General features: G+C 41.7%; 1 protein-coding gene across 4 annotated transcripts in view; it reads left to right on the forward strand.

Annotated features, from left to right (window-relative positions):
- Peak1 (pseudopodium enriched atypical kinase 1) overlaps positions 1-27,355 on the forward strand; it is a 286,254-nt gene that overhangs the window by 209,007 nt on the left and 49,892 nt on the right. For all 4 annotated transcript variants that reach the window (XM_045160221.1, XM_045160219.1, XM_045160220.1 and 1 more), the window contains one exon: positions 5,160-8,413. In XM_045160221.1, coding sequence (XP_045016156.1) covers positions 5,274-8,413 — 3,140 coding nt within the window. In that variant the 5' untranslated portion in view covers positions 5,160-5,273. The remainder of the gene's footprint in view (positions 1-5,159; positions 8,414-27,355) is intronic.

Genomic DNA, 27,355 nt, shown 5'->3' on the forward strand with positions numbered 1-27,355 from the left:
GCCTTTAATCCCAGCACTTTGGAGGCAGAGGTAGGAGGATCGCTGTGAGTTCGAGGCCACCCTGAGATTCCATAGTGAATTCCAGGTCAGCCTGGGCTAGAGTGAAACCTTACCTCGAAAAACCAAAAAAAAAAAAAAAAGGGAGGGGGGAAGAACTAGATAATAAATATTTTAGATTTTATAGACCAAAAGACCAAGTTAGATATATTATTTAGGTACTTAAGAGAGAGAACATTTCTATCAAAAAAAAACTTTTTTTTTTTTTTTTTGGTTATTTGAGGTAGGGTCTCACTCTCTAGCCCAAGCTGACCTGAAATTCACTATGTAGTCCCAGGTTGATCTCAAACTCCCAGTAATCCACCTACCACTGCCTCCCAAGTGCTGGGATTAAAGGTGTGCACTGCCTGGCTTCTACAAAATTTTAATGAAAATCAAAATATAATGAAATGGCATTTTTGTAACACATGTCATATAATAAGAAGGGCACTCATTTTTAGAAGATGGGTAACATTTTGCTTAATTTTCATTCAAAGTTAATGTTTCCTTATCAAAATTATTTACAAATACTCATTTATTACTGTGCAACCTGTACTGAAGAGACATATAACTAGCTTTGAAAATGCCTTTCACACAGATGATGCAGTGTACCAGTGTACACCCTGCAGTTTGTAGGGTGCTAAGAAGTGCTACAAAGCAGGCTCTGTCATAACTGCTCATGTCCATCGTAGCACAAGTCAGCCATCAACCATTCGTAAACAAGTGACTGTATTTCACACTTCAGTACAGCTTCCTTTGTAGGCACTAAAATTTGAAGTTCAGATAATTTTCATTTGTCACAAAATATTCTTTTGATATTGGAAAGTGTCAAAAGCATCCTTAGCTTAGGATACAAAGACCAAGGCAAGCTAGATTTGCCTCCTGGCTGTAATTTGCTTACCCACTTACTCATCCCCCATTCCACACTGTAACCATTCACTTTGCCTGGCAGTCAGAGAGATTGGAGTCCTCCAACTTTTTCTGAACATTTTTTGGCTTTTCTAGTTCCTTTATCTTTCCCTACAAATTTTAGAATTAACATTGAACTCTACAAAAAAATTCTTCCTCTGATTTTGACATTTTATTTAAATCTGTGAGGCAATTTGGGAAGTTTTCCCCAGTATAGGTTTTCGGTTTTGCACATATTTTGTTAAATTAATACCTAAATATTTTATGTTTTTTTTATTAGAGCTGTCTTTTAAAAATGAAAATTGGATCATGTATATTCCCCTGTTTAGAACCCTTCAGTGGCTTCCCTCTGCTCTTGGGAAAAGCTCTGGTCATGTATCTGTGTGTGCATGTATGTGCATACATGTGGAGCCTGAGGACAACCTCAGATGTCATTCCTCTGGAACACTGTCCCCCCATTTCTTTTTGTTTTCTTCTCTCCCTTTCTTTCTCTCCCTTCTTTCCTTTCTTTCCAAAGACAGACAGAGAGAGACAGAGAAAGAGAATGAGCATGCCAGGGCCTCTTGCCACAGCAAACAAACTCCAAATGCATGTGCCACTTTGTGCATTTGGCTTTATGTGGGTACTGCAAAATTGAACCCAGAATGTAAGGCATTGCAAACAAGAGCTTTAACCACTGAGCCATCTCTCCAACCACTACCTTTTTATTGTTTTCATTTTATTTATTTTATTTTTATTAGTTATGTATATAGTGTGTATACAGCCATGATGGTACCATCTTTAGCCTTCTCCCAGTAATACCCCATGGGGATTATGGGCCTTGCATTGTGGGGTTGGCCATCAGTTATAGGAGAGAGGCAATGTCTCTGTGCATAATATCCCAATTTATGGCTCTAACAATCTTTCTGCCCCTCCCCTGTGAATTTCCCTGAGCAATATTGGGTTCATTTTAGGTCTGTTTCAGTGACGAGGTCTTGGGAGTCTCTGTGTCTCTGGATATCTGATTTGGTAGGAGATGAGTATTCTCTGTGTCTGTCTCCTTCACCCTTGTGCTGATACCAGGTTCACTGAGAAAGCAGCTCTTGCTCATTTCCTCACTAACTGTCGCTTCAGCTGGTGCCCTGGTGAGGTGCAATGGGCTGATTCTCTCCTCAGGTTCTGCATCCATCTTAAGGGTCTTGCTTTTCCTTCCCTGTGAGGTGAGGCAAGGTTAGGCGGATGCCATCTTGACCAAAAGTCACCTTTTTAATTTTTTTTTTAATTTATTTGTAAGGAAAAGAGAGAATGAGAACACCAGGGCCTCTTGCCACTACACATGAACTCCAGATGCATGTGCTACTTGATGTACCTGGCGTTACATGGATGCTAGGGAATTGAGCCTGGGCCACCAGGCTTTGTAAACAAGTGTGTTGATTTTTTTTTTTTCTTTTTCTTTTGTTTCTTTTTTAGTTTGTCAAGGTAGGTGGCCTCGAACTCATAGCGATCCTCCCACCTTTGCCTCCCGAGTGCTGGGATTAAAGGCATGTACCACCATGCCCAGAAACTGGCCTTTTTTTTTTTTTTTTTTAATGAGAGAGAGTGAGTGAGAGAATTGTCACACCAGGACCTCAAGCCACTATAACTGAACTCCAGATGTATGTGCCACCTTATGCACATGTGTGACTAGACTAGATGCCAGCAAGCCCCAGGACCCCACCTGTGTTCACCTTCCCAGCACTGAGATTACAAGTGCATGCCACCACAGCTGGCATTTTTAAATGGGTTCTGGAGATTAAACTTGGGTCCTCATGTTTACAAGGCAAGCACTTTGCTTACTGAGCGATCTCCCCATCCCATTTTCTATAGCCTTTAAAAGCCTAAAAGGTCCATATAATCTGGTCCCTTCTCTCTTCAAGGATATTTTATGATACTATTATCCTCATTCACAATATTCAAGCCTGAAAGTAGGAGGAATGACTTTATCTGCTACGGGATATAATTTTTAGAATAACTGAAAGAGTATATAAATATTTTTAGACAATTAAAGAATATATATTAACCTCCTGAGTTACTAAACTATGTAGACTTGGTCTCTTAAGTCTGTAATTCTACTACAGAAGAATACTTTGTAAGTACTGACTTCATTTATGCACATTAGCTATAGAAAATATTTTCATTCCTTAGAAACATTCTGAAACTGAGCCAAAAAGGCTATTTAAAAAAAAATCTTTTGGGGGCTGGAGAGATGGCTTAGCGGTTAAACGCTTGCCTGTGAAGCCTAAGGACCCAGGTTTGATTCACCAGGACCCATATAAGCCAGATGTACATGGTGGCACATGCTTCTGGAGTTTGTTTGCAGTGGCTGGAGGCTCTGGCATGCCCATTCTCTCCCTCCCTCCCTCCCTCCCTCTCTTCCTCCCTCTCTCTGGTTGCAAATAAATAAAAGATTTTTTTCTTTTTTTTTAATTTTATTTATTTATTTATTTGAGAGCAACAGACACAGAGAGAAAGACAGATAGAGGGAGAGAGAGAGAATGGGCGCGTCAGGGCTTCCAGCCTCTGCAAACGAACTCCAGACGCATGCGCCCCCTTGTGCATCTGGCTAATGTGGGACCTGGGGAACCGAGCCATCTCTCCAGTCCCAAGGCTGGGTTTTCGACAAATTTACTTTTTTTTTACTTTCAACTGGTTATAATATTCCAAGTAGAAGCATAGGACTGTAGTGGTGAACCGTGGGAAAACCTGTAGCTTTGAACCCAAGACAAGAGAGCATCACAATTTCATTGTTTTAAACATGTGCACGCTGACATTTAAGAATCAATGTTCTAGGTAAAAGAAAGTCGCAAGCTAGTTTAACAAGATGATCACATTAGAATGTTACGAAATTAAATCTGATGGTGGTGTAGAGCAGTAGAATCACCTGAGATTGAAATGCAAGTTCAGTAGGTCTAGGGTTGGACTTAGGCTAACTGCATTTCTAAAAGTTCCAGATGAAGCTGATTTGCTTATCTGAGAGCTTCACCTGAAGAAGCAAAGAGAATGGAGAATAGGTTAGAATGGGGTGAGACTCCAGCATGTAGTTCAGCTAATAACCCATCCAGTAACCTAGGCAAGAGGTAGTATCTAAGCAACTAAGTGTCTGGTGACAGCAAGAATGGGTTCCAGTGAAATGTAATGGAAAAAAAAAATGACAAGACTAACCTTTAGGAAGTTAGTAAGATTCAGAATTTGAATTTAAAGGGGGGAAAGTATTGAGAATGGTCTGAAGGTTAAAGCCTGGCTGTCTAGATGGATGTTGCTGACATTAACTGAAAAATGTAAGAGAGCTGTGGAGAGGGCTAGTGGCAAAGTGTTCCCCTGGCATGTACAAGGCCCTGGGTTTAATACCCAATACTGTAGAGAGAAAATAAAGAGATTTATATAGGTTACTTGAGCTATGAAAGAGCACTGGTTAGAAGAGATAAGTTGTTTTTACTATTTATTCATTTATTTGCAAGCAGAGAGAGAGACAGAGAGAATGAGTGCACCAAGGCCTCCAGCTGCTACAAACGAACTCCATATGCATGCATCACATTGTGCATCTGGCTTTACATGAGTACTGGAGAATTGAACCTGGATCATTAGGTTTTGCAGGCAAGCACTTTAACTGCTGAGCTATCTCTCTATTTCGAGAGAAATAAGGTTTTTGAGTTGAGAAGTGGGGTAGGCAGAGGAGGGTTTGTTTTGAATGTATTGAATTTGAAGAGTCTATTAAGTATCTTAACATTTCAAAGGATGGGTGGAAAAAAAGGACCCCATAAGAGACTAAGAAATGTTAAAGAGATTGCTTGTCAGAGAAAGAACAGTATCAAAGGCATTTCCAAGGGTCTGGGAGTGTAGCTCAGTGGTAGAAGATTGCTGAGGAGCATGTATGTTACCAGATTTTCTCCCCTAGCAAAACACATACACACAGGCTTTTCCAAGAGAGGAGAGGAAGACCGTGATGTCATGGCCACAGAGACATCAAGCTAAAAACGACATATGATTCACAAAGAGTACATAAACTTGTAAGTTAAAGGCTTAACTTTTCCAGATGCTAAATGGCTAAAGGAAAAGTATAAAGCCCCCAGATTAGATAATCTCAGTCTTTTAAGGAAAAAATTAGGAGTAAAGCCAATTTTTAAAGTCACTCATAAATAAACTTCACAATGCTTTTTCCATTCATATATTTTTCTCTTTCCTGACCCCCCACACAGATTGATCATACTTAGAAGAGCTGCTATAACAGCATAAGGGAGGTGAAAACTAACAGATGAAAGTTTTGCTATGCACTGAAGAAAAAGCATTGTCTGTGAAGTCTCTATTTAAAGATGTCTGCTTGTAACACCTTTACTGAACACGTTTGGAAACCTGGTGAATGCAAGAATTGCTTCAAACCTAAAAGCTTGCACCAGCTTCCTGCAGATTCTGAGAAAGCACCCATCACCCATGGTAATGTGAAAACTAATGCCAATCACAGCAACAACCACCGTGTCAGGAACACCGGAAACTTCCGGCCTCCTGTGGCTAAAAAACCCACTATAGCTGTGAAGCCCACTATGATGGTAGCAGATGGGCAAAGTGTATGTGGTGAGCTTAGCATCCAAGAACACTGTGAGAACAAACCTGTCATCATGGGATGGAACCGAAACAGGACTGCTTTGAGCCAGAAATCACTTAACAATAATAATGAAGATGATATTGAAGGATTTAGCCATGGCCCTAAGCAGTATGGCAATAATGATAGTGCAAAGAAGATATCAAATAACAATAATGGACTAACTGAAGTGTTAAAGGAGATAGCAGGCCTGAATACCACTCCTCAAAGAGGAAATGAAACAGACTCCAAGGAAACGTTCTTGGGAAGAATAAATGACTGCTACAAACGATCACTGGAAAGAAAGATTCCACCAAGCTGCATGATGGGTGGTGTGAAGGATACTCAGGGCAAGCATGTTATTCTGAGCGGGAGCACAGAGGTAATCAGTAACGAAGGGGGACGGTTCTGCTACCCAGAGTTCTCTAGTGGCGAGGAGAGTGAGGAAGACGTGCTTTTCAGTAACGTGGAGGAGGAGCATGAGAGCTGGGATGAGAGTGACGAAGAGCTGCTGGCCATGGAGATTCGCATGAGAGGGCAACCTCGCTTTGCTAACTTTAGGGCAAACACTCTATCGCCTGTTCGATTCTTTGTGGGCAAAAAGTGGAATACCATCCCCCTTCGGAACAAGTCTTTGCAGAGAATCTGTGCTGTAGACTATGATGACAGCTATGATGAAATCCTGAATGGTTATGAAGAAAATTCTGTGGTTTCCTGTGGTCAAGGAAGTGTTCAGAGTGTGGTGTCATCTGACTCCACATCACCAGACTCTTCTTTCACAGAAGAGTCACGTTCCGAAACAGCCAGCAGTGTACCACAGAAGCTTTGTGATGGAGCGGTGTCTCCTGGTAACCCAGGAGACTCTACGGACATGAAGGAAATTGAGTCCAATTATGAAAGTCTCCCTGGTAATAATCAGGAGGACTCCTCACAGACTTCCAAAAGCTCAGCAAAAGTCCCAGAGACACACAAAGCAGTCCTTGCTCTCCGATTAGAAGAGAAGGATGGCAAGATTGCTGTACAAACGGAAAAACAGGAAAGCAAGGCCTCCACAGACATTGCTGGGCAATCAGTAACTATTAACCTCGTCCCTGTGGAAGAACAAGCAAAACCCTACCGCGTTGTCAATCTGGAACAGCCACTGTGCAAGCCATATACGGTTGTGGATGTGTCAGCGGCCATGGCCAGTGAGCACCTTGGGGGCTCTATTAGCAGCCCCAAGATAAGAAGCTCATCTTCTACTCCAAACTCTCCAGTGACATCACCTGCACTGACATCAGGACAAATAAGTGCCCATTTCCAAAAATCTAGTGCAGTCCGATACCAGGAAGTATGGACTTCCAGCACCAGTCCACGACAGAAGATCCCCAAAGTAGAATTAATTACCGGTGGAATTGGACCAAATGTCCCTCCAAGGAGAAGCTGTCACAAATCAGCACCAACTTCACCAACAGCTACAAACATTTCTTCCAAAACTATCCCTGTGAAGTCACCTAACTTGTCTGAAATAAAATTTAATAGTTACAACAACGCTGGTATGCCACCTTTTCCAATTATCATTCATGATGAGCCATCCTATGCTCGGAGCTCCAAAAATGCTATCAAAGTCCCCATTGTTATTAATCCAAATGCATATGACAATCTAGCCATTTACAAAAGCTTCCTGGGTACAAGTGGAGAACTCTCGGTGAAGGAAAAAACCACAAGTGTAATAAGCCATACTTATGAAGAGATAGAAACAGAAAGCAAAGTGCCTGATACCACCACTCCCAGACCCGCTGACTGTCCCCAAACCAAAGGATTTTCTAATAGTATAGAGCATAAAAGGGGCTCAGTGGCTCAGAAGGTTCAAGAGTTTAACAATTGTATCAACAGAGGTCAGTCTTCCCCACAGAGGAGCTATAGTTCCAGCCACAGCTCGCCAACCAAGATCCAGAGGCCCACCCAAGAACCTGTGGCCAAGGCAGAGGGCATGCTGGAGACTCAGGCAGGGGCCAGCAGTGGCAGCACGCGGGAAAAAGCGAGCACTGTGCTTTGTCAGATTGTGGCGTCTATTCAGCCTCCCCAGTCTCCTCCAGAAACGTCTCAGTCTGGACCTAAGGCCTGCAGTGTGGAAGAACTTTATGCCATTCCTCCAGATGCTGATGCAGCAAAGAGCACGCCTAAGAGTACACCAGCCCGGCCCAAATCGCTCTTTACTTGTCAGCCTCGTGGGGAAGCAGAAGGCCAGCAGACCGCAGAAAGTCCTTCCTCAAAAGTACACAAAGATCCGCTCACAAAGCCAGTCACTTCCCCTAACTCCAAGTCAGTGACCAGCCCCCAAGGTGAGCCCCCACCTCCCTTTCCCCCGCCACGCTCCACCTCCTCCCCTTACCATGCGAGTAACCTTCTGCAGAGGCATTTCACCAACTGGACCAAGCCGACCAGCCCTACCAGAGCCACAGAAGCCGAAGCTGTTCTGCACTCTGAAGGCAGCAGGCGGGCAGCTGATGCGAAGCCTAAGCGTTGGATATCATTTAAAAGTTTCTTCCGCCGCCGGAAAACAGATGAGGAGGAAGACAAAGAGAAAGAGAGGGAGAAAGGGAAACTGGTGGGCCTGGATGGCACCGTCATCCACATGCTGCCTCCTCCCCCAGTCCAGCGCCATCACTGGTTCACAGAGGCAAAGGGAGATTCCAGGGAGAAGCCTGCCATTGTGTTCATGTACAGGTGTGACGCTGACCAAGGCCAGCTCAGTGCAGAACAGAGCAAGGCTGGGGCAGGCCAAGCAGCAGTCACAGAGAAGGGAAGAACAGAGGACGTGTCCCCACCAGACTCAGAAGAAAAGAAAAGTAGCCATTCTTCTCCATCACAGGTTCCTGAAAAAGTTCACAGGTATGTAACAGAAACTAGTAGAATATGGGAAATGTTTTAAAGTACATTTTCAGGTGCCAAGTTTTTTATATTTTTTAGATTGCACAAGAGCCTTTTCTGTTTGTAAGTAGCACTTTGTGGCCATCATCCATCTTTGTAACTACATCCCAAGATTAGAATATTATTAAAGTGATCTTACTGCATTGAACAAAGTTTATGGCCTTGGATCCCTCACTAAAGTCGTACATTGCATTCTGGTAAATGCAGAGGAGCTTTAACATAGAAAAGTAAATCCATAGCACTGTAATCACAATAAATAATATGTTCTGAAATGCTGTGGTGGTATGAGGAAGAAGCAGAATCAAATGAATGCTCTTTCCCTCACTGTAAATGAAATAAAATTGTTGAAGCAATTCCTTGTGGCTTTTACCAAGGTGTTATCCCATAAGGATTACTTAATTTTAAGGGGATACTTGGTCTTTTTATTGCTTTTTTTTTTTTTTTTTTTGGCCTTTCAAATGTTGTGGGGAAGAGTGGGAAGTAGAGAGCAAGCAGTTTATAGATTTTTAAAACATGTATGAGAATAAGAGAAATGGGTTATTGAAAATGAGACCAAGTGGTATAGTGCCCAGTTCACCTAGGCAGATTGTATACCTCTGTGATTTCTCTAAGCATTAGTTTTAATATCTTAATAACAATTTTTTGATCACATACTCTGTGCTTGGTACATCCCACATGTTTTTATTAGATACTGCTAAAGCCATATAAATGGGCTATATTCATTAGGTGAAGAAACTAAAAATCAGAAGAATTAGCTAGCCAGGTGTGGTGACACACACCTTTAATCCCAGCACTCAGGAGGCAGAAGTAGGAGGATCACAGTGAGTTCCAGGCCAGCCTGAGAGTACATAGTAAATTCTAGGCCTACTTGGGCTACAGTGAAACCCTCCCTTGAAAAAAAGAGTTAGGGCTGGAAAAATGAATCACTGGATAAGAGTGCTTCCCACATAAGCATGAGGGCCTGAGACTGACTGCCTGAGTTCAATTCCCCAGCACCCACATAAACAGCTTGGCACAGCCACACACATCTGTAACCCTAGTCCTATGGGGATCAGAGACCAGAGAATCATTGAGGCACACAAAAATAGTAAGCTCCAAAATCAGTGAGAGATTCCATCTCAAGAAATCATACAGATTAACGATAGGAAGGACACCCTCTGGCTTCTATGTGTACATGTGTGGTGACAGGTTCTTGCACAATCAAGTATGTCACCTGAGTTGACCAGAGTTGCAAGGTTAGTGTTTGTCACAGTTAGAATTTACATTCTGATCTGGTCCTAGAGATGGTTTTCTTCCTAAAATGTCATTTAAAAAATATTATTTTTTATTTATTTATTTGACAGAGAAAGAGGCAGACAGAGAGAGAGAGAGAGAGAGAGAGAGAATGGGCACAACCAGGGCCTCCAGCCACTGCACATGAACTCCAGACATGTGCCCCCTTGTGCATCTGGCTTGCGTGGGTCCTGGCGAATCGAACCTAGGTCCTTTCGCTTTGCAGGCAAACACCTTCACTGCTAAGCCACCCCTCCAGCCCCTAAAATGTCACTTTTTTGGTTTTTCAAGGTAAGGTCTCGCTCTAACCCAGTTTGACCTGGAACTGACTATATAGTCTCAGGGTAGCCTTGAACTCTCAGTGATCCTCCTACCTCTGCCTCCCGAGTGCTCAGATTAAAGGTGTGCACTACCACTGCCTGGCTCAAAAATGTCACATTATTAATGAGCTCAAAAGTCAAACAAAGTACCTGGGGGGGGGTTCAGCCCCAGAACTATTCCCCCCCCAAAAAATCTATATTTACTTTCATTTATATAAACATTTATGTTTTAGGAACCTAAATTTTCTTTTCTCATTTCTGTTATAAGTAAAGTCAACTGCCCATTAAACAAGAAGTGTTTATCCCAAATTTATGACTAGTAGGATTTCCTTATACTCTATTTTATTCTTTTTAAAAATATTTTATTAATTAATTTATTTATTTGAAAGAGAGAAGAAGAGGCAGATGGAGAGAGAGAATGGGCATGCCAGGACCTCCAGTTACTGCAAACAAACTCCAGACACATGTGCCACCTTGTACATCTGGCCTATATGGGTACTGGGGAATGGAACATGGATTCACAGGCAAATGCCTCAACTGCTAAGCCATCTCTCCAGGTCCAAAATTTCAAGTTCATCTTTTTTTGAGGTATAGTCTCACTTTAACCCAGGCTGACCTGAAATTCACTATATAGTCTCAGGCTAATCTCAAACTCACAGCGATCTTCCTGCCTCTGCCTCCCAAGTGCTGGGATTAAAGGTGTGCACCACCATGCCTGGCTCTTTTTTTTTCTTTTTTTTGTATGTGTATGTATGTGTTGTGTGTGCATGTGTGGTTGGGGGGAATGCATACATACAGACCAGAGATTGATGTTCCCTTCCACAATCACTTGTCACATTATTTACTGTAGTCTCAGGATAGCCTCGAACTCATGGCAATCCTGCCTCTGCCTCCCGAGTGCTGGGATTAAAGGCGTGTGCCACCACACCCAGCAGGAACTCTCGCTTGAACCCAAAGCTTGCTGATTCTAGCTAGTCAGCTTGCCTCCATCCCTTCCAGGATATGCTGTCTCCACCTTCTGAACAGTAGAATTACAGACAGGCTACTCCCCAACTTACATTTTTGTGGGTGCTGAGGACTTAAACTCCAGTCCTCACACTTGCATAGCAAGTGCTTTATCCAGTTCATTTTATTCTTAAACAGGGCTGGGACTTGAGTTCTGTATTTTTCTAATAATGAGTTGGCCTTCTCACTGGCATAGACACCAGCCTTTGATTGATGTGGCAGATTCTCTTACCAGTTTTTGTCAGAAAAGTATAAAGAAAAATGAAGAGAGTATTTCATACCTTTACTTTTCCTAGTAAAAGTCTTATAGATGTAAAATGAGCTTGGTACATATCTCCAAATGGTTATCAAAATGCTAGCAAGTCCTTGTTTTCTTTAACTCCGTATAATAACAAAGTAACTGGAGTAGTGTTAATGCATTCCTGGAACAATAGTCTTCTTGGTAGTTGAATGTTGTATTCCACTTGTAATGTTCTCATTGATAGAATGTTGTACCTTAGTAGTAATAAAATGTAAGTATTGTAGGTCAGGGCTTATTTAGAAAAGAGGCAATTTAAGTAGCACATGGCTAGAATCACCTAGGAGGAAATGAAAGATAGATCTTGCAGATCAATAAGTGGCTTTGCTCCTGTCTGGCTCTGGTAGATTTATTCACACTCTGGCAGTCAGAACCAAGGAATGATATGGCCACTCTGCTGTAGCATGCATCTCCTTCCTTTAGCTGTATACCAATGTATGTGGGCTTGAGGCAACCCAGGCCGTGGGCATGGCAGACCCCTTCCTAGTGAGCATCTATTTTCACAGATTTAATAATACATGAGCCAATTATACCCATTAAAAAGTTTATCAATTTCAATTTCATTCTCCCCCCGCTTTTTTTTAGGAAGGGTCTTGCTCTATCCCAGGCTGGCCTTGAAGTCACAATGATCCTTCTACCTCAGCCTCCCAATGCTGAGAGTAAAGGTATGCACCACCATGCCCAGCACCAATTTCTTTATTTAAAAAAAACACTGCAAATCCAAATGACGCAGATGACTTGCTGCATTGATCCTAAGATTTAGCTGTTTTACAGCTTTCTGGAGAGCTATTAAAACAGACCACCAGGGTCTACTGCAGGTTCTAATGCAGTTGGTGTGAGGTTCTAATGCAGTTGGTGTGAGGTGTATCCTGTTATGTGTACATCCAACAGGCTGATGGTGCTGGTTCCTGGAGCACACGTTAGAACCACTGGTCTCAACCATGCACTATGATTTAGGTATTAAGCCATTCTCCTCTAGGTTATTTTTAGCATTATAAAAAGTTTAAAACATGAATATGCATATTAAAAATATACTCCATTTGCTGTTTAAATAATTACCTCATTTATTTGGATATGCCATTGGTATTTACTTGAAGCAACTTTGAGAGAAAAAACATTGCAATCAAATGTCAACGTTTATTTTTCTGGCTTGATGACATTGTGATCATTAAATTACAATCCCATGCTTGGGAACACATTGCTGAAAGAAATGAAACTACAGTTTTTTCTGTAAATAAATGAAGATGCCAAATCTAAACTGTCTGTAAGGAATAAGAATGAAAAATGCCAGACTGGAAGCTAAACTCCGGGCCCTGAAAAATGAGAGATTTCACAGAGCCTTTCATTATGGAGTTAAATTATTTTTAACACTTATATGACTGTGCCAAAGACATAAATTGACTATGCACCATTTTGGCCTTGGAACAAGTAGGAAGAAAAACATAGCTGGAAAAATGGACTTACGTTTGATTTCAGCTATCTGGTCCTTCAATGTACTGAGCCACAATGATACTTATCACATAGAACTATTGTGAAGATTCCATGAGAGGACATAAAATAGGCTAAGCCCAGCAGCTGGTATATTGGATGTTTAGAAATCTCAGTAGCTCTTCTGTCCTTCTGTCTTCAGTGTGATAAATCATAGATCTATATAATAATGCAGAAGCACAAAACACAGAGTAATTAAATCAGTGTAAAAAAGACCTCTCATTTGTAATTTTAGCACTCAGCAAGCTGAGGTAGGAGGGTTGGGAGACCATCCTTCGCTATACAGTGGGACAACATCTTAAAAAAAAAATAGTAAAGTGGAAGAAAAATGGAAAGAAGGGGCTGGACCTGGTGGCAAAGACCCATTCTCTCTCTATTTGCCTCTCACACTCAAATAAATAAATAAAATATTTTATTTTTAGAAAGGTAGACAGTGCCTGAGGAATGACACCTAAGATTGCTCCCCTTTTCTTCACATTCACACACGTGCATACAGGGCTGAACTCACAGAAGGGGAGAGTAGAATGGTGATTATCCACAGCTACAATGCTAGAAGAATGGGGAAAGAGGAGAGATGGTGGTCAGAGGTACAAGGTTTCCATTAGGATGAATACACTTTAGTGATCCATTGTACAGTGAGATGGCTATAGTTAATGTATTATGTATTTCAAAATTAATGAAAAAGTTATTTTAAACCTCATTAAAAAATAATAGGAGGGCTGGAGAGATGGCTTAGCAGTTAAGCACTTGCCTGTCAAGCCTAAGGACCCCGGTTCAAGGCTTGATTCCCCAGGACCCACGTTAGCCAGATGCACAAGGGGCGCATGTGTCTGGAGGTCCTTTGCAGTGGCTAGAGGCCCTGGTGTACCCATTTTGTATTTGCCTCTTTCTCTCTGTCTGTTGCTCTCAAATAAATAAATAACAAAAAATTTAAAAAATAATAATAATAATAGGAGCTGGAGCGATGGCTCATCAGGTAAGAGTGCTTACTGCACAAGCATGGGGGCGGGGTGTAACAGAGGTTGCCTGAGTTCGATTCTCCATAATCAGCTGGGTGTTGTCATGTACCTCTATAACCTCAGTGCTATGGGGAGCAGCAGAGATCAAAATTGTTTGGGGTTCACAAAAAGAACAAGCTCTGCAATCAATGAAAGACTCTATCTCAAGGAAACACACAGGTGAGCACTGGAGGGAACATGCACATCTGCACACACATGTGCATACACCACACATACCACACTATACCCATGCAAAAAAAGTGGATCCGGTGAGGAACACAGTAATTAGCTTTGATTAAATCTTTCTATATCTGCATATGTCAGTGTACACACATACCACATTGTGCCTCATAAATATGTACAATTATTTGTCAAAAATAAAACTGGGTCTGGAGAGGTGGCTCCACAGTTAAGGTGCTTGCCTGCAATGCCTAAGGACCTGGGTTTGATTCCCCAGTACTCATGTAAAGCCAGATGCACAAAGTGGTACATGCATCCAGATGGAGTTCTTTTCAGGGATTAGAGGCCTGGGCATACCCATTCTCCCCTGTCTTGCTCTGTGTTTGTCAAATGAATAAATAAATAAATAGTTCAGTGATTCATAAAATATGACCATATGTGGGCTAGAAAGATGGCTGTATGGTTAAAGGTACTTGCTTGTAAAGTCTACCAGCCTAGATTTGATTCCCCAGTACCCATATAAGGCCACATATACAAAGTGGCACGTGTGTCTGGAGTTTGTTTGCAGTGGCAGGAATCCCTGGTGTGCCCATTATCTCTTTCCTGTCTCTCAAATAAAGAAACAATTTTTCAGCTGGGCGTGGTGGCGCACGCCTTTAATCCCAGCACTTGGGAGGCAGAGGTAGGAGGATCGCCATGAGTTCGAGGCCACCCTGAGACACCATAGTGAATTCCAGGTCAGCCTGGGCTAGAGTGAGACCCTACCTCGAAAAACAAAACAAAAAAAAAAAATTCAAAATGGTTTTTATTCATTAAGATACATATGTATATATTCTAATGTGACCATACAAAGATCACTATTTTCATAATACTACCACTGTAGTTTGGTCTTGAACCCACTCCAAAAGTCCCATGTGTTTAAAGGTTAGTGACCAGCCTGTGGTGCTCCTGAGAGGTATGGATAGAACCTTAAAAATATGTGGCCTATTGAAAGGAAGGTAGCTCACTGGGGAGCATGCCCTGGAAGGGAATACTGAGACCTCAGCCCCTCCTTCTTCCTTACTGTTTGCTTCCTGGCCACTAAGAGGCTAGCAGCTTCCTTTCCTACAAACTTTACATTATGGTATATTCTATGTCACCACAGGCTGAAGGACGACATTGGCAAGTCACTAAAATTTCTGAACTGTAACCCAGAGTAAGTCTTTCCTCCTTTTAAGGTAATTATCTTGGGATTTCACAGAGATACAAACCTAATCAACAGAAATTTTTTTTTCACTTTGTTGACCTTTGAGCTGGTTATACAAAAATAATTTTGAGTAAAATTGCTTGCACCATAGTCAACTCAGAGCCAGATTGTACTAGGAGGTTAAAAGGAAAAATTACTTATGCTTAAGTATGTCCTTAATGGAGTAATAATTTTTTGAAGTCTTAACTCTTGATTACCTGTGACCATAGTCAGCTTCACATTGTTGGGATGCACTTCCAAATCAGGCACAAGTTTCTGGGGGAATGGGATTTATTAAAGCTTACAGATCCACAGGAAGTTCCATAATGGCAAAAAAGAGAAAACCCATCACAGCACCATAAGCAAGCACACTCTAGGAACTCCAGGCAGAGCTCAAGCACTCTGCGTATCTTCAGTCCGAAATTCGGATCCATCCCCAGACACCTTAGGGTAGATCCCCAGGATCCACCCACAGTGATGCCTCTTCCAGCCAGGAAGCTGGAAATCCAAGAAGCTTCAACAAAACTGAATCTATTGGGGGACATCTATTCAAACTACCACACCTACCTTTGTTTTTCTTTTTTAATGTTTTATTTACTTATTTGCAAGCAGAGAGAGAGAGAGAGAGAAGGAGAATGGGCGTGGGGCATGCCAGGGCCTCTGGCCACTGCAAATGAACTCTAGATGCATGCGCCACTTTGTGCATCTGGCTTTATATGGGTCCTGGGGATGCAAACCTGGGTTGTTAGGTTTTGCAAACAAACAGTTCAACAGCTGAGCCGTCTCTCCAGCCCTAGGTTTTGTTTTTAATCTAAGTGATGAAATGGGAAGTACACATATACATTTCAGTCACATGCCAAAGGTCATACTTGTCATAAGAGAAAACACTTGTGAGCCAGTGTGAGTTGCAATGTCTGAGTTAGATGCTTAGCCCCTTCTTTCACTGGCCACCACTGAAAGCACAGCTGGTAGACCAACTGTTAAACAGGGAATAAAGCAAGCCTATTAATTCCAGAGAAACAAATTATGTTTGCTGTCAGGAATAAAGTACAAGATTTCAGACAGAATTTGTATATGATGGTAACCCTGGCAGCTCCCTAATCCTTAAAAACATTTGCCTGATGAGATTGGTAGTAAAGAAAGGGTTTTTTATATATATATATATACATATAGCCTATAGTGGAATGTATCAAGATTTGGTGGATCTGCATAACTTAGCAAACATAACTTCCGATGATCACCTGTATAATATGACAAAATTGTGCCTGAGATCCAAACTGTAAGGTGAATCTGTAGATTTTGATGTATCAACTACATATAAAAAGTTCATTAATATGGTTTCTGATCCCAATTTCTTTATTAGGTATTTAGAGAGAGAGAATGGGCATGCCAGGCCTTCAGCTGCTGCAAACTCCAGAAGTGTGTGCCCCCTTGTGTGCACATGTGACAGTGTGTGTTTGCGTCACTGTGAGCCTGGCTTTGTGAGACCTGGAAATTTGAACATGAGTTCTTAGGCTTTGCAGGCAAGCACCTTAACAGCTAAGCCATCCCTCCAGCTTTCTGATCCCAATTTTTTTAAATTATTTATTTATTTATTTGAGAGCGACAGACACAGAGAGAAAGACAGATAGAGGGAGAGAGAGAGAATGGGCGCGCCAGGGCTTCCAGCCTCTGCAAACGAACTCCAGACGCGTGCGCCCCCTTGTGCATCTGGCTAACGTGGGACCTGGGGAACCGAGCCTCGAACCGGGGTCCTTAGGCTTCACAGGCAAGCGCTTAACCGCTAAGCCATCTCTCCAGCCCTCTGATCCCAATTTTAACTATCCTTTAGGAAGATACTGGTTATCAAGTTCATTCTTTTTTTAAATAATTTTTAATACTTCATTTATTTGAGGAGGGGTTGAGAAGCAGATAGAATGGGCATTCCAGGACCTCCCACCGCTGCCAACAAACCCCAGATATATGTGCCACTTTGTGTATCGAAAGTGATGCCCTGTAGATTTCTGCTGGAGAAGATGTGATCTTGAGTCCAGCCTTTCGGTGTGTTCTCAGCCAGCTTGAACTGTTCTCTTTATTCTATGGATGATGAAATGAGCTAGCTTCTTCTGCCATAGTGATGTTTCCCCTGGAGTCTGTAAGCCTGATATAAGCCCTTTCCTCCCATAAACTGCTTCTGGTTGGGTGTTTGTATTAGCAATGAGAAGGTAACTGCAACAGATGGCAATACACATAACCCACACAAACAAGAGCCCTGGTGGTTCTCAATTTTTAAGAGCTTTACATACTGAGACCAAGAAATATGGACTGGATGGATTAGCAGTTAAGACATTTGCCTACAAAGCCTAAAGACTCATGTTCAACTCTCCAGGTCCCACATAAGCCAGACATACAGTGACACAAGTGCTCAAGATCACACATACGCACAAGAGGACATGTACATCTGGAGTTCAGTTGCAGTGCCTGAAGGCCCTGGTGCTCCAGTTCACTCTCTCTTTCTGTCATTTAAAACAAAGGCAGTCTGTTGGGCTTGCCTCAAAAAAGAAAAGGAAAGAAAAAGAAATGTGAGACCCACTGAGACAGGTTGTAAAGAGCCTTGCATGATATGTTCAAATGTTTGACCTCATCTTGTAGGTTTGAGGGAGGAAACAGTTAACTGGAAAAGTGCCATATTTTTAAAATCTTTTTGTAGTTTTTTAAAAATATTTACTTATTTGGGAGAGAGAGGCAAGATATAGAGAGTGGGCACATCAGGGCCTCCAGCCACTGCAAACAATGCAAACAAACTCCAGACACATGTACCACCTTGTGTATCTGGCTTACATGGGTACTGGGAATTCGAACCTGAATCTTTACAAAATTCTGCTTAAGAAGGCAAAATTTATAATCTTCCTTATTTAATGTTTTGATCCTTAACAGTCTGTTGAGAAAACTGCATACCTGTTCTGAGATGTAAATCCAGTCATATACTTTTACATTGAAAAAGGCCTCCATTTTATGTGACACCTTCCTACCTGTTTAATCTTACACTCTTAGTCATGAACCTCTAGTTATTATACCTTCCTTTTCTTCTAAGTGCCTTGTATATATTGTTGACACTAGAATTGGTAATACAGGATTACATTTTAATGGAAACTGTCTTAAAATGGGGCTTTTTATTTCTAACTTCCTTGGGTAGAAAATTTTAAACATATATATATGTGTGTGTGTGTGTGTATATATATATGCATATATATACACACACACACACACACACACACACACACACATATGTAGACAGATTAAAAAAACATCGCTTGCTACAAATCCACACTACACTAATTATCCATTTTTTGTGTGTGTGGTATAGTCTGTATCCTAGCACTCAGGAGGCTGAAGCAGAAAATTCATGAGTTCTAAGCCAGCCTGGGCTATATACTGAAACCCCATCTAAAAAATAACTTAAAAATAAATAAATTTATAGTTAATCTTGTCACTTTTATACCCCATCTACTTTTAATTTTAAATGAGATATGTCCAGAACAGAGCACTTGATTTTTCCCTACAAATATGTTCTGTTCCAAGTTTTTCCTTCTTATAGATGGCCCACCATCCAGTTCATTTGATCATACCAGAAAATAGAGTCTTCTTTGGCTCCTAAATGTCAATAGTCTTGTGAATTTAACTTGCAAAATATATCTCAAACCTGTCTTCTGTCTCATCTGCTTCTTCCATCCAGATCCATATTGCTAATGCCTTTTACCTCAGTCACTAAGGTGTTTTGCTAATAGCTCTTAACAACATGCCTCTTCTCTAGTTTTTGTGTATAGGTGTGTTTGTATGTTCAATGCATGTCAGAACACTTGGATGCACATGTATGTGTGTGTGCATGTGGAGGCTAAAGGTTAACATTGATGGCTTTCTAAACTGTTCTCTATTTACTGAGAGAGGCTCTCTATGGGAACTAGAGCTTGCAAATTTGGCTATCCTAGCCAGCTAGCCTGCCCTGGGTCCCCTGTCTCTATCTCCTGAGTGCTGGGATTATAGGGAGACTACCACACCCACTCAGTGTTATATGTGTGCCAGGGATACAAACTCCTGTCTTCATACCTGCTTAGCAAGCACTGCCCTTTGTGTCTTTAGAACAGGGCAGAACTCAAACATTGTTTCACCATAGTAAAGGAATTCTCTGCATAAGATCTCAGCCTATCAGGTTAACCTATCTCCTGTTATTCATCCCCTTGCTCATGAACTTCTCAAATCACTAGCTTTCTGTTCCTCAGACATGGCAGATACAATCCTTTGTTAAAACTCTTTTATAGCTGTCCTCTTTGTGTGGAATTCTTCCTTCAGATCTTTGCATGGTTGGCTCCTCATCATTCAGCTCTTAATTTAAATCTCGTCTCGTCAGAAAATTCTCTGCTGACTTCCCAATCTAAAGAAACTTCTAACCTGTCACATCGAACTTTTATTATGGTAGATTTATCCCCATTTCTAGATTCAATTTCCTTCTTCCTGACATAACCCTTACAGTATTCCATTCAAAAAAAAGTGGTGGTAAATTCTTGGTCAGTGACTAAAATCATATTTATTTGCATGTTATTTTAGTTTTCAAAGTTCTGTGTCCAAATTATGTCCCTAGACATAAAAAATATCACCAAACACAAATTTAGTTTAGTCCCTTGGTCCTACTCTTATATGTACAAGCGGGAGGAGTCATGATTAATAGAAAAGATCTATTTCCAGACACATAAAGGTCCTTAAATTTGTAGTTCAAATTTTTTCCAGTGAATATGTAATCTACTCATTAAGAATCTAGCCAAGAATAAAGGTATCATTTGCCACCCAAATGACCACTTGACATTAAGTTAGCAACAAAAATCTGTGGTAGCATATACTCTGGGACCCTATGTAAGTCAGGGTTCTTTAAGACTTGCAGAACCATCTCAAGATCCTAGCTATGTCTTAACACATCAGGAATTCTAGCCAAACCTCAGCCAACTCCTGATTTGGACAGGCACATTGGATCTGGCCCAGCTTTACTCCTTTAGGAATGCTATTCATCTGTAAAACCTTCCTTTAGCCTTTCAAGGTCTTCTAGATTTTAGAGACCTTAGAGCTAAACAGTATTCTGCAGTAATCCAGCAGTCAGTCTTGAGAGCACTCTAGTCAGCTCCAGGGTTCAAGGGATTGGGCTCGGAGTTGGTTACCTATGGTCTTGGGCTAAATCCAACCTGACAGCAGTTTTTGTAAATGGTGTTGAATTGGAGAACCACATTCTTCTTTTACATGTTAACTGGGGCTGGTTTTATACTGTAACAACAGGATTGAATAGTTGAATACAGACCATATGGCCCATAAAGCCTTTGATATTAACTATCTGACTCTTTGCCAAAAGAAAAAAAAAATTGATGATTCTCTGGCCTGAGCTCTAATTCCTGATTTGTCTGTGGTTGTTTATAGCCATGCTAGCCAAACAATAGAATGGCTTGCTACTAACTAAAGTAACCAGAACCTGGCTATTGTAGTATACATGTGTTTTGTTGTTGTTGTTGTTGTTGTTGTTTGTTTTGTTTTTGGAGGTAGGGTCTCACTCTAGCTCAGGCTGACCTGGAATTCACTATGTAGTCTCAGGCTGGCCTCAAACTCACAATGATCCTCTTACCTCTGCCTCCCAAGTGCTGGGATTAAAGGCGTGTGCCACCACACTCAGCTTACATGTGTTTTTATGTAGATGCAATGTAGAGGTATGATAAAATGTAATGTCCTTCTCTCTGGAAAAATCAGTTAGTTTATCACTTCTTGGCCTTGTGATTAAGGTCAAGTGAAAAGTCAACTAGAATCTTGGCTCATTTAATGTGTATGGTCCAGTAATATCTTAATTTGCATGACCTCTTCTCCTTGCTGTGAGAATCCTGTCCAGCATCTTTGCATATTTAGGACCAAACTGGCCTCTGATGATCAAATTCCTATTTTTTATAAAGGAAAAAAAAAAAAAAAAAGCATGGGAGCCAGAAGCTGGAAGCAGCTGTGTGCGCTTCTGGTCACATGTTCTTTTCCTCTAAAGACACTTCTGAATGGCCAGCATGCATATATGAAGATCATAGCTCCATTTGGGAGCATTTTACTCCTGAAGTTTGGATTAGTTTATGATGTATCCTATTGAATTTTTAATTTATTTTTACTTATTTATTTATTTGACAGAGAGAGAGAGAATGGGTGCGCCAGGGCCTCCAGCCACTGCAAACGAACTCCAGACATGTGCGCCCCCTTGTGCATCTGGCTAACGTGGGTCCTGGGGAATTGAACCTGGGTCATTTGGCCTTGCAGGCAACACCTTAACTGCAAAGCCATCCCTCCAGCCCCCTATTGAATTTTTAAATGAGTCTGTTTTAAAGAAAACTGATAAATATCCTAATCACAGAACAGTACAGAATAGCTATGTGTATTGGGCCACCATGGATATGGTCTTCAGACAGCTTTATGTTTCTTTTCCTTTTTTGGCAGGGGCGGGGGGAAGGATCATCTAGCTTTAGAGAAGTCAGTGCATTCCAAAGTGAGGACTTAAAACTAAGAAGCCCCCACTTGTATTAGCCTTGTTTGCTTGTTTCCTTAATGAATCTGAAGTTAAGCTGCAGTACTAAGTAATTCTTACAACACTTTCACCGCATTATGTCAGTTGTTCCAGCAGTACTTCCTTCTAGTTATAGAGAGTTGAGAGAGACAGAGGCTCATCTGCTCTCCCAGGGCTGCTCTGCAAGTCCTGCTGTGACTTCAGGGGCTATTAGAGTGATTTATGTTACACCACTGTGTTGATTGTTGAGTCTTCTAGTGTTTTCCATCCCTTTTAAAGTTAGCCTGAGTGAAGAAAGCATGTCTGTGATCAGTAAGGGCCACAGTGGTGTACACTGATTCACCGACCTGTCAAGTATTGTTTTTTATGTGTGTATATGGGAACACATGTGTGTGAGAATGTATGTGCACTTCTGTTCATGGAGGCCAGAGAACAACCTCAGGTATCATCCTTAGAAACACTGTCCTCCTCTTGTGAGACTGAGTCTCGTTGGCCTGGAGCACGTCAGTTAGACTACTCTGGCTGTCAAGGAAGGCCTGCACTGGGATTATATATCACACCCAGCATTTTCACATACACGTTAAGGATGAAATCCAGGTCCTCATGCTTGTAAGGTTGTACCGATTGAGCTATCTCTGCAGCCCCCTCATGTTGTTTTTTTTTTTTTGTTGTTGTTGTTGTTGTTTTTAAGGCAGGGTCTCACTGTAGCCTCAAACTCACAGTGATACTCCTCTTAAGTGTGGTGATTATAGGTGTGACCCACCATGCCGGGCTTCAAGTACTCTGAAAGTATTCAACATTGACATAATTTCTCATTCTCTTAAAAGACATGACTATTGCCGGGCATGGTGGCATACACCTTTAATCCCAGCTCTCAGGAGGTAGAGGTAGGAGGATTGCCATGAGTTCAAGGACACCATGAGACTGCATAGTTAATTCCAGGTCAGCCTGGGCCAAGGTAAGACCTACCTCAGGAAAAAAAAAAAAAAAGTCATGAGTATCTTTAAGATACTTTATATGAGTGCTGATTTTCTTAACATCCACTTACCAAGTACTTACTGGAATCCTCAGTCCCCTGTAGGGTGTTCTGAGAAGAAAGAACCCTAGAACATAAAACATTGTGAGTTGTAGAGGAGAGTAGTGCAAGTTTAGAATAGATGGACTTATCTGGAGCTGGAAGGTTACATCTCAGATAGTTTGAATGAGGATGTAAACATACATTGTGGCCTTGTGCACTTACAGGTAGCATCTGGGTGGCTGTGAGGAGCTGTGGGTGATGTAGAACACAAGAAGAGCAGATCAGTATTTCTGATCACTCTGCTAATGTCTCGTCTGTTTTACAAGCCATAAAGAAACAGATTCAAGCCATGTCAAACACTACTGTGCCATTCAGTAAACAGTTCTGGAAGAAAATCTCAGCCAGCTCATTCTCAGATGGTCCAATTCCATCTACCTGGGCTAATGCTCCCCAAGGCCTAGAAGTCCACAAGAAGGAAAACCCTGAGGAGACCAGTTTGCCGGGTGCTCACTCCTCATTAACTCCTTATTTTTACTCTTTCCCCCCAATATTTTCTTCCAAGATTATCTCCTGCACTCAATCAATACACTTTCAGGTCCCTTTAGTTCCCTTCTCTGGGAAAGACTCTCTAACTGCCACAACTCTGTGTCCCATTTAGCAGGAAATAGTTCGTGGTCTGATGTCTTCACCCCTTGTCCTCTAACAGCAGTTGAGTGTCTTCTCATGAGAGGAAAGTACAGTTATGGTGACTGGACCCCTAAAGGTAAAAAAATCAGGAAAGTTTGTACTTGCTGCAAATCAAAGATGATGATCTGACTTCTTACGTCTTCCCTAGACCTGTTTTTCCACAAACAACCAGGAGGTCTTTTTATAAGATTTAACATTATAGTTGGTCAAGTTCAGTCCCCGGAACTTGTTGCCAGGGTTAACCTCTTCCTGAGACTGCCCCTAGCTCTAACCAACCAGCTGATCCTCTTGTTCACCTGAGCCAGAAGGGTGGTCTTCAGCTTACTACTGTAAGGTTATAAATATCTTTGCAAGGGGAGGGCAGTCTCTCTGACCACCTGGAACTTCCATCTATAGGTGAGTTTTTCCCTCAGCTGGGCCTGGGCTGGCTTGGCCCAGGCTCAGGCCCAGCAGGAAGGGCCTCCTAGCCCTTATTCACCACATGGGCTCCTTCATCCATGCCTTCCAGCTCCCCACATGTCAGGAGCTCCTTGAACTTCTTTCTTTCTGCTTTTTTTTCCAGGCCCTCCACGTGGGATCTCTAACCATGTGGGTGCCTTTCCTTGCTTATGTACTTCCCTTGATACACATAATTTAATTTAATTTAAAAAAAAATAGCAGATCACACCAGGTGTGGTGGCACATGCCTTTAATCCCAGCACTCGGGAGGCAAAGGTAGAAGGATCACTATGACTTTGAAGCCACCCTGAGAATACATAGTGAGTTCCAGGTCAGCCTGAGCTAGAGTGAGACCCTACCTCACAAAACCAAAAAAAAAAAAAAAAAGCAGATCAAAAGAGGTGATTTAGGAAGAGGTCCCTGGAAGGTGGGTTCTTGTAGCAGCTTTGCCACTCTCGGGAGCTGATAAGTAAGTCATTGCTTCATGCTGGTAGACTTGATCTACTACTGGTCTACAGAGTGGTCTTCAGCCCATCAGTACTTACAGCAAATTATACACATTAGATACTAGGACAAATCTTCATTTCCTAACGTGTGGTGAGTGTATATAATTGTGTTCAAAGAATAACTGTTGGAAGTTTAGCAACAGCTTCAAAGTATTACCCCACTCCTTCTCAATAGCCCATTCTGAATTTCTCATCAGTGACTGCTTAGATCATTTATGTTACATTTTCTGTTTGTATCACTTCTGAGAAATGATGCTTCATTACTTAATAACTTTCCTACTGTTCCCATTTTCCTTCTATACCTACTGCTTCACCTTCTGGCAGAAGGAAGGCCATGAAAAACAAGTTTCTGGGCTGGAGAGATGGCTTAGCGGTTAAGCGCTTGCCTGTGAAGCCTAAGGATCCCGGTTCGAGGCTCAGTTCCCCAGGTCCCACGTTAGCCAGATGCACAAGGGGGCGCACACGTCTGGAGTTCATTTGCAGAGGCTGGAAGCCCTGGTGCGCCCATTCTCTCTCTTCCTCTATCTTTTCTCTCTGTGTCTGTCGCTCTCAAATAAATAAATAAATAAATAATTTTTTTAAATTAAAAAAAAAAACAAGTTTCTCAGAGTGTAGTCCTGGAATCAGCCACATCAAAATCACCTGGAGTATTTAAAGGCCGATTTCTCAGCCATACCCCAAATCTGTTAAGTCTAAACCTAGAGATGAGAGCTGAGAATGCATCTTCAAAACATCTCCCTAGGTAATTATTGGGTAAATTCAAGTTTGGTAACTGTGGTTGTTTGAATGTGATGGTATAAATGTATGGCCCGGTAGACTCAAGTGTTTTATTAAATTACAACACAGGCCCCTAGAATGCAGATCTCTGCGACTGGGGGCGGGTCTTAGAGTCTAGCCCTAAGGGGTATCTGCACCACCCCCATCTAAATTCCAGCCCAAAGGTTTGTGGAGAGCAGTTTGAGCTCTGGCTGTTCACATCTGTGGCGCTGCCTGTTGGTGGTGTCTCTGCTTGGAGCTGAGTGGGAGCCAGCTGTTTCTGCCGTTAGTGGTGTTCCCCTGGACTCCATAGCCTGAAATAAATCCCTTCCTCTCATAGCTGTGTTTGGTTTGATGTTGGTCATAGCAACAAGGAGCTAAATACAACTGTAACCAGTAGAATACTATTTTAGCATGTAGGCTTTGAAGTTGCTCAAGTCTGGGTTTGAATTTGCTTTTTGCTACTTAGCTATATCATCTTGGACAAGGTACTTGAATTCTGCTTGTGAATTTCCTCTATAAATTGAAAGGCAGAAGAATGTAGTTGAGGGCTAGATATATGCCTGAGTGGTTAAGGTGCTTGCCTGCAAAGCCTAAGGACTCAGGTTTGATTTCCCAGTGTCCACATAAACCAGACACACAAGGTGGCACATGCATCTAGAGTTCATTTGCAATGGGTAGAGGCCCTGGCATGCCCATCCTTTCTCCATCTATCTGCCTTTTTCTCTCTCTCTCTTTCTGTCTCTCAAATAAATAACATTAAAAAAGAGAGAGAGAGAGAGAACTGGGCATGATGGTGTATGCCTTTAATCCCAGCACACGGAAGGCAGAGGTAGGAAGATCACCATGAGTTCAAGGCCACCTGAGACTACATAGTGAATTCCAGGTCAGCCTGGGCTAGAGTGAGACCCTCAAAAAACCAAAAAAAAAAGGAAGAAGAAGAAGAATGTAGTTGAGGGCTGGAGAGATGGCTTAGCGGTTAAGCGCATGCCTGTGAAGCCTAAGGACCCCGGTTCGAGGCTCAGTTCCCTAGGTCCCACGTTAGCCAGATGCACAAGGGGGCGCACGCGTCTGGAGTTCGTTTGCAGAGGCTGGAAGCCCTGGCACGCCCATTCTCTCTCTCTCCCTCTATCTGTCTTTCTCTCTGTGTCTGTCGCTCTCAAATAAATAAATTAATTAATTTAAAAAAAAAAAGAATGTAGTTGATTTAAGAAGACACTGAAGCTAAACAGCAGGGTTTGACTTTAGGCTGTGGCGAGTGACTAAACCCCTCTGAGTTGTACTTTCTTCACTAAACCCAGATAATAACCTACCTTGCTAGATTGTTGTAAGATGAAAATGAATTTATCTAAAGGGCCTAGGAAAGAGGAAGGGTTTTTTTTTTTTTTTTTTTTTTTTTTTTTTTCCTCACAAGGCACAGTTGACAAAGTCTAGAAACATTTTGGGTTGTCAAAATTCAAAAGGCAAGGGCAATTCCAGCATCTAGTATGTGTAGAGGCAAGAAATTCTAACATGACCTCCCCCCCCCACCCCCCGTGTGGACAGCCCTCCACAACAACAAAAGAATGATCTGGGGGCTGAAGAGATGGCTTAGCACTTAAGGCACTTGCCTGTGAAGCCTAAGGATCCAGGTTCAATTCTCCAGGTCCCATGTTAGCCAGATGCACATCATGGCACATGCATCTGGAGTTCTTTGCAGTGGCTAGAGGCCCTGCCATGCCCATTCTCCCCCCCCCCCCATCTCTCTATATCTAATAAATAAAGTGATTAAAAAAATTTTTTAACAAAGAATGATCTGGCCCCAAAATGTCAATAGTGCCATTTTGAGAACTATGGCTGTTAGGAAACTAAAATGCTGTTCTCAAGAGTTATTGTTAGAAGATAAATATTTAAGCACATGCCTAGCACTCTGTAAGCATAGAGGTGCTGGCTAGAGGTGATTGTTATTAGGAAAGCAAATATCTGTAAATATTCTATACTAGAAGTGCTCTTATTTAAGGAAATCCTTTTGTAATATAAATAATTACCTTTTGTTGATTTAGAATTTTTCAAAATGAACACATCTATAATCATTATTAACTCATTTATTTTTTCTTTTTTATTACTTTTTTAAATTAGCATATAAAGTAACTGGTTTCATTATGACAGTATATTGTTCTTGG

The sequence above is a fragment of the Jaculus jaculus genome, chromosome 10 (genome assembly GCF_020740685.1).
Source record: "Jaculus jaculus isolate mJacJac1 chromosome 10, mJacJac1.mat.Y.cur, whole genome shotgun sequence".
In the NCBI taxonomy this organism is placed as follows: Eukaryota; Metazoa; Chordata; class Mammalia; order Rodentia; family Dipodidae; genus Jaculus; species Jaculus jaculus.